The sequence below is a fragment of the Antrostomus carolinensis genome, unplaced genomic scaffold, assembly GCF_000700745.2.
Source record: "Antrostomus carolinensis isolate BGI_N321 unplaced genomic scaffold, ASM70074v2 scaffold24703, whole genome shotgun sequence".
NCBI classification, from domain to species: domain Eukaryota; kingdom Metazoa; phylum Chordata; class Aves; order Caprimulgiformes; family Caprimulgidae; genus Antrostomus; species Antrostomus carolinensis.
This window is the reverse complement of record NW_010304805.1, coordinates 6,845-14,389: the sequence shown is the minus strand read 5'-3', so window position 1 is coordinate 14,389 and position 7,545 is coordinate 6,845. Positions and strand designations below refer to the sequence as shown.

The following is a 7,545-nucleotide window of genomic DNA, read 5'->3' as shown; positions in this document are numbered from 1 at the left end:
CTGAACTGCTAATTGCACTCCCAGACCAGGTCTGTGCTCTGAGGGGTAATTTCCTTGGCAAGAAATGTTTAAAAACCTGGACAGCTAATTAACTTACAACCAAGAGCATTTAACGAGTCAGGGTCAGGAGCTGCCAGCTGACTTTTCCAAAAAGCTCAGCTCTTGCTGACTGAGATGCTGGCAGCTCTGTGAGCCAGGTCTTTGGGGGCATCAGTCCTGACAGCCCATCTTTACCATTTCCAGGATCAGCTGCTGATTTTCCATTGCAGTCTGGGGGGAAAAGCCTAACGGTTGATTTTGAAGAACACCATTTGGAGTGAGCAAAATTGCCTGCATAGGTTGTGCAGGGATGCAGGTGGGATGCTTGGGGGTTTTGGTCTGCAAGGAGGTTTCCTGGTGTAAGGCTAGCATTTAGGACACTGATAAACATGATGTATTAGTGGGATTGCTGCTGCCAGGAGGGATGATAGTCCAGGGAGATGAGAACTTGTATGACTCTGCTTTGTTAAATCATCCCTTTACACGGTGGAAAAAATATATGGAAAACTTGAGTGTGGTTGAATCATGGGCTAAAAGTCTGCATGCCCTCTTCCCCCAGCCTGTTGGTGTCCTGGTTTTGCTGGGACAGGGACGCACACATGTGTGTCTGCACACATGTCACCACATTAACAGTGGTATTCGCTGTGAGCAAGGAAAAAAGGAGGAGAGTTAATTCCCAGAAGTGGACAACCATGAGGTAGTTACCCAGCACTCTACCTGCTGCTGGTCTCACTCCGCTGACCCTGACAGACTGCGCTTAAGTTTCTCCCTGCTGACTTATGGGATGCTGTGGTGGAAGAGCTGAGGATCATTGCCCTGGGCAGCTGGAACAGGGCAGGCTCTGCCATATCACCCTGCGGCAGCGTTGGCCAAGGGACATTGTGAGATGCTGGACCACTGCAGCTCATGCTGGGCTTCTCCTCCCTCCCTCTCTCCAACTTTTCCCATCCCCTCTAGTGCCTGCACACCCCACAAGGATGCCTATGTCCCCTCTGCATCCCCTTTACCATAAAGTGGAGGAACGTCCTGTCATCGTCATCCAGAAATTCCTCGTAGAAGCAGCAGAGCACCTGAGGAGGAGCAAAGGTGGGTTGTCCTCAGTCAGGGCTCCAGCAGCAACCACCACCCCCCCAGCCTCACCATACCCTGAGGTTGCAGTGGAGATGCCGTGGGCAGGTTACATCTCACTGAGATGCCCAGGACAGCTCTGCCAGGAGCTGGACACCCAGGCTGGTCCATTGGGCTACTCAGAGGCTGCCCAGAAGGGCTTGGGTTGTAAATGTGTTTTACTCATGTTGCGCTGGAACCAGCAACTTGGATGCAAAAGGATGGCAACTGCCCTGCCACCCCCTGGCCCTGGACATGTGCATCTAGCAACTAAGGTGCTAAATAACTGCTTACCTCTGCTCCACTGCCAGCAGACCAGTGACCTGACACATCTTGGTCACTGGTTCCAGTGCAAGGTAGCTTGTGACTGTAAGTTTTTTCCCTTCCTAATCTCTTCTCACCTGCATTTTCCAAATACCTCTTCTTAAATGTGCCCACAGCCCTCACAACAGCCCAAGGGTACAGCCCAACACCAGCTGTACCTCCCAGCCTGACCACTGCCAGCTCCACTCTGTACCTTGCAAATCTCCTCCTGGGCTCTGAATATCCAGGGGGAGAATTCTCCAAACATCAGATGGTTCCGTAAGTTCTTGAGAGTCCTGGTCTCTAAAGGGAGCTGCTGAATGGTGCCCTCCTCCAGGTAGGTCTTGCATATCTTCTCCCCAATCAAACATCGCAGGAAAAAACTGTTTTCTCTGCTGGGATCCAGCACTACAGGCAGAAATTCCTCCAGGTCATGCCACAGATCCAGGAGATGAGTCTCCATGGACCGGTCCTGGTGCTTCAAGAAGTCCTTGAAGGGCCGTCCCGCACAGGTGTCAGCACTAAGGGCCGAGGGAAGGAAAGGCAAGGTCTTGACTGTTTTTTTCAGGGATGGCAGCTGGACAAGGGGTGCAGAGGAACACAGCTTAGAGAGGACTTTCTCTTCACGGAGGTCTTCCAGAAGAAGGACCTGCTCTGCATTTGGTCTAGGTTTTTTTGGAGAGGTTGCTCCTCCTTTGCCTTCAGAGGCAGTGTTTGCAGGATGATCTGACCGATGAAGAAATGATCCCAAAGCATCCTTATCCAGATGTGATTCCTTTTTGCTCCCAGCTGGCCCTGGCTGCCTTTCTCGTTGCACCCGAAAACTGGGAATCTTCATTTCTTGGCTGTCTCTTTCCTCCTTGACCAGAGTCCAGATCTCTGCTTTGGCCTTCTTGCTGCAGTAGGGCCCTGACAAACTCTGGCTCCTTTTAATATACGCCGTGAGGAGTTTCTCTGGAAAGACTGAAGGCTCCTGCAAGTTGGCCTGTAACAAACGCTCCTGATATTCCTGCAGCAGAAGTTGGCATGATTCCTCTTCCTCCATGCCCATCTTGCAGTGGATGAAGAATTTAGGGAGCCAGTAGCTCTGAAGCATAAAAAGGACCCGTTCCTGCATCTTGCTTAGGATCTCCCTCCTGGTGATGATGGACTGAATGTGCCTGGCTTTTGGCAGCGACTCTGAAATGGATGCAGGGGATTATGATGGGAAGGCTGACTCCATCCTGACCCTTTTGTGCCAGGGGAGTTCCCCAGCCAAGCAAAGCTGGTGATGGTACCTCCCTGGGAGCATCCAGGAAAGTCCACCTCATTGGAAGGGCACTACTCATCCCTGGCTGCTGCGTTTCTTACCAATGATGGTCCTGCAGAGAATGACAACACTGGAGCCTTCACGCAGGTGAGTGGCTTTCAGCCTGTGGAGCAAGGACAGGTAGAGGTCCCTCTGCCTCTCATCCAACTCATCAAGCCCCAGGAGCCTTTCGGTGGTAAGCCAGAAGTCGGTCAGTTCTTCCCCTATGGATCAGACAAGGGATGGGAGTTGGAGGGAGTCCCTGAAAGCCCCGCTGAGAAGCAAAGCATCCTGTGGGGTTTTTTTTTTTAAAAAGAAAGAAGGAAAGGTTGCATGGATGAATGGAGGGAACAGTGTAGAGAAGAGCCAGGGTTATACATCTCCTCAGCCTGCAGCACCAACCTTGGGGCTCTGCTGGTGGCTCACCTTCCAAACCCATGTCTGGGGTCGTGTTGTCTCCCATCCCAGTGGTGCTTACCCATGCCCTCAGTTCTGTGCTGGTGTCCCACCAGGCAGCTGGCCTGCAGCTGGCTGAGAAGGGGCTGCAGAGCACCCCATGCCCACCTGCTGTTCCTTGGATGAAGGCCCGAAAGTGGCACATGCCCTGGTTCCCGCTGATGCACTTCTCCAGCAGCCACCGGTCAGCACTTTGCCAGTTCAGCAGTTTTGCTGTCAGAGAGAGAGCGAGCAGAGCAGAGTAGGACATCGGGGTGCAGGAGCACCCCCAGGAAAGTCTTCCAGACCCCACCAGCATCCCCCCAGCCTCCCTGATACCGGCTGCCAGAGGGCAGCGATGCTGTGAACCAGCAAATGGCACTGAAATAGGAGTTTTGGACAGGATTATGGGATGGACGTGTGGTGTTTGCAAGGATGCAAGTACAACCTGCTCACATTGGTGATAGTCTGCCCACCTATCGTGCTGCTTCCCCTTGCAAACATCCATCTTTTTTTTGCCTGCATTTGGGGCTTGCCCTCAACCTCCTTCAGCTTGAGGTTCAACCTGACTGGAGAAGAAGCAGCAGTGCATTCACAAACAGCACTGGAGCAAACCTTGACCAATTGCTTATTTTTCTGAAACTAAAGTTGGTGTTCCTGCTGCCATAGTTTTCTTTCCAGTGGCTTTGCCTTGAGCTGACATGCAGTTGGCTGGGCTGAGATGGCTCATTTTGGGAGCAAACTGAGCACAATTCAGACTTGCCAAGGAAGTTGTAGAAGCCCCCTCCCTGGAAGTGTTTAAGGCCAGGCTGGATGAGGCTTTGAGCAACCTGGTCTAGTGGAAGGATGGCAGGAGGGTTGGAACTAGATGATCTTTAAGGTCCCTTCCAATTCAAACCATTCTATGATTGCTGCTGGTAGGACAGACGATGGCATAGGTAGGATGCATCAGTTGAGGAACATATGAAAATACAGTGCGAGAGCTCTGGGCACCCTGCGTAGCAGTAAACCTGGGATGCCAGCAGCCCAATTTCCCATGCCCAAGGATGCTCTCTAGCCCTACTTCACCCATGAAGTGCATGGAAAACCCAGCTAAGCAGCTATTTCAGCTCAACTCCATGGAGGTAGCGAGCTTGTATTACCAGGGCTTGGGGTAAAGCCCCGCTCATTCTGTGGAAACCCTGGGGTCTGCTGCATCCCTAAAAACGTGACGTGTGATGCCTTTTTAACCCGGAATAAGGCACGACCTGCTGGGCAGGCACCAAACGCTGACAACCCCGGCGAGAGGAAGCCTTGCTGCAGTGGCAAAGCTGCTCCGATTTCCTCCGTGCCGCGATGACTCACCTGCTTCCCCCGACCGAATGAAACCCAGGAGCTTCTGGCAGAGGACGAGGTGGAGGCACAGGCTGGATTTGCAGAAGTGAGGCAGACGGTGCTTTTCCAGCCAAGCCAGTAAAGCCGAGGGGCTGGGATCCTGCGTTGCAACCCCCCGTGCCCAAGGAGAGGATTAGGCTGTGAGCAAGGAGCCGTCTCTTGCCGGGGGATTAGGGTGAGTAACGGGCTCTGCTATGGGGGAAGGAGGCAGGGGAAGGCGCCCTGTTGCTGGACGGTGATACAAGCCATCCCCATGTTGTGGAAGAAGGGGGATACTCGAGCTATAACCCCTGTCTGCATCCCTGTGAGCTCTGCCTGCAAGGCTGCCTCTCCTCACAGCCTGCCTGCTTTCCCCGAGCCCGGGTGGGAAGGCACGGAAGCTTTCTGGCAGCACTGAGAGGAGCAGGTTCCCTTTTGCTACGGGATCTGAGCACTGCAAACGGCGCTCGTGGCTGTGGGGAAGGGGAACGTCCATGGGCTAGTTTGAGGATCAACAGGACTTCACTCCTGGTGAATTCAGGACTACAGGACTGATGTTTGTGTCCTCCTTCTCTGCCACCATACATGCTCTCCTTAACTCCAGCTATCGATGTTTACTGAGATGGACCCCCTAAACTGCACCAGGACTCTAAATGGCTCATGCTCCTCACAGGGTTTAAAAGCAAAATGATGCCTGGGTTTGAAATAATCCTCTGGCTGCTGGAACAGGAGAGCCAGAGAGTGGCCTTGGTAATGAGAAACCTGCTCCTTCCCTCCCCTGCCCTGTGTCCTTCCTCCCTCCTCCTCACCCTCCTCACAAGGGCCATTTTCTCACCAGGCAGCTCGGCAGCTCTGGCCAGAGGTCCCATTGTCCCATGCTGCTGATGTAAATGGGTGTCTGGCCAAAAACCTGTGTCAAAAGAAAAGGGAGAGCTGAAAGAGATGGAGGGTGGCAGGGGAGCCCAGAGCCCAGCTGTTGTAGTTAGTCCTCACTATGAAGAAGGGCATTGTCTTCAGGTTTCCCTAATTTTCCAGCCTGAATGTGGTGTATTCTGATTTTTCTGGGGGTCTCTAACACCACAGAGGCTGAAAGTTCACCTGAGAAGAGCTCAGAAAGGTCCTGGGCTGTATGGGGCACAGTGGACTTACAGGAAGATTCAGAAACGTGTTGAAAAAGTCGACAAAAACATCATCTTTCAGCAGAAGCCTGATATCCGTGGAGGCTATGGTTGCTGCAAAGAGGAGAAAAGAATGTTACCTGGGCTTTGTGATACCAAGTGTGATATAAATGTGAATTAAAGGATGAGATTTGAGAGGGGCAGCTCTAGGGGATATGCAATATGGGCTTGTCCTGTGCGCACACAGGAAGATTTGGACCTGGGACAGTCCATGAAATTTGGGTCACAGTGCACCCATGTGCTCTGGGCAGGTGGCACAGGGTGTTTGGAAAACATCAAGTTCAGCTGCATGCAGGAGCTGGAAAGTTTGAACAGCAGCTTCCTAAATAGCAAAGGTACATGGTTCGTAGAGGCTGGGCATAAATATGGTGGTATCCACGAGGCAGGAGGAAGGAGATGCTGTGGCTGGAGGGGATGAGTTGTGATCCTCCACCTTACCCAGACAGCAGGATAATCCTGCTATCATGGAGAGCGTCTGTGTGCTGCTGATCCAGCCCCACTGCCCTGATGCCCTCTGAGTCCTCTTGCTCAGGTTTCTGGTAGCAAATTCCCCTAAATTAGCAGGTAACATCAGGCTGGGAGCAGGTTGTGGCTCTGGGTAGAGTGACAAAGTGCAGACCTCCACCTCACCCACCTAGGACATCAAGGTAGTGTACCAGTAGTACCCAACACCTCCCACTATCCTGTGAACTTTTATTCATGTCTAAAAGATCTGGATGCAACAGGGTGGGCTGGCATCAGCCTACTGATGGGTGGATGCCCTTGGAAACGTCCACTTGCATGAAGGTACAGCTGTGTCATGGGGAGGACCCAAGTTTCAGAAGCCTAATGCTGCTTTTTCCCTGCTGTCCCCTTTGGGATGTGCTTTTAGGGGCTGAAGCCTCCAGCAAAGGTAACTTACCAATGGCCGTCATGTTGCCGTGTCCCATGGATGTGTTCTGGAGTGCCACGCTGCTTGTGACGCACTTGTCCCAGTGGGTCCTCGGGGGCTGCAGGGCTCTCAGCACCTCCCTCTTTGCTGTCCTTCAGGGAAATGTCACTTTTTTTCATCGCCAGCCCTGCAAATGCAGTTGGGTGTCCTGAAATGAAACCCTTTCCCTCTCCTAACTTAGGTAATCTTCTTGCCTTCAAATCAGGTTCTTGGTAGCACCTTGGTGCTGTGCGTGGTTGCTGTCAGTGTGTCTGCCCAAGTGGTAATTTAAATTTCACAGGAGACCCTGCTATGTCTGCCCTGGACAGAGCAACCCCAGATTCCTTATTAGCTGTTCTGCTTCATCAGATTTTGGACTGAGACTCAACCTTGGAGACCCTCCAGTGGGACTAGAAGAAACAAAGAAGGAACCACATCTCTCTTGCAGTAGCAGTGACCTGTTTCCCTGGCAGGAGGAGGAATCTGCTCCCCAGGTGAATGTTTGACCTGCCCAGTCTGTAATGCCATGGTATCAGACCGGCAGGTGTCAAAACCTGGTAGGTTTTGGGCACCATCACGGCTGGGGTCTCTGATGTGCCTTGTGGCAGGGACGTGGGTCTGCTTGGCTGTGGCTCTGTGCTGTCAGTGGGAGGAGGAAGGGTTTCATGGCCTCTGGAGGGTGTGGAGCAGAGGTTTTATGGCTTCTCCTGCACTTGACAGCTCTTCTGTGCTTGCCTAAGGTGGGACTGCAGGATAGACTCTGCCAACCTTGTGTTTGTTTCTAAGAAGCCTTGAGTTTTGTGTCCTGGCCATTAACAAAACCCAAGTTGTGTTAGGTTGAGTGTCAGGTCTCTTTCTGTCGCTGTGGCTGCAGTCCCTGCGTGGTGCCCAGGAGCGGGGTCACCTCACGAGATGGCGCTGTCAAATCGCGA

At 52.6% G+C, this 7,545-nt stretch overlaps 1 protein-coding gene across 1 annotated transcript in view; it reads right to left on the bottom strand.

The window, feature by feature from the left end:
• Window positions 1–6,617, bottom strand: part of RGSL1 (regulator of G protein signaling like 1) — an 18,559-nt gene extending 11,942 nt beyond the window's left edge. Inside the window, exons 1-8 of the mRNA XM_029084178.1 lie at window positions 6,605–6,617; window positions 5,624–5,766; window positions 5,361–5,435; window positions 4,517–4,646; window positions 3,302–3,406; window positions 2,800–2,961; window positions 1,664–2,628; window positions 1,047–1,109 (exon numbers count right to left, since the gene is read on the bottom strand). Coding sequence (XP_028940011.1) covers window positions 1,047–1,109; window positions 1,664–2,628; window positions 2,800–2,961; window positions 3,302–3,406; window positions 4,517–4,646; window positions 5,361–5,435; window positions 5,624–5,766; window positions 6,605–6,617 — 1,656 coding nt within the window. The remainder of the gene's footprint in view (window positions 1–1,046; window positions 1,110–1,663; window positions 2,629–2,799; window positions 2,962–3,301; window positions 3,407–4,516; window positions 4,647–5,360; window positions 5,436–5,623; window positions 5,767–6,604) is intronic.
• Between the last annotated feature and the right edge of the window lie 928 nt (window positions 6,618–7,545).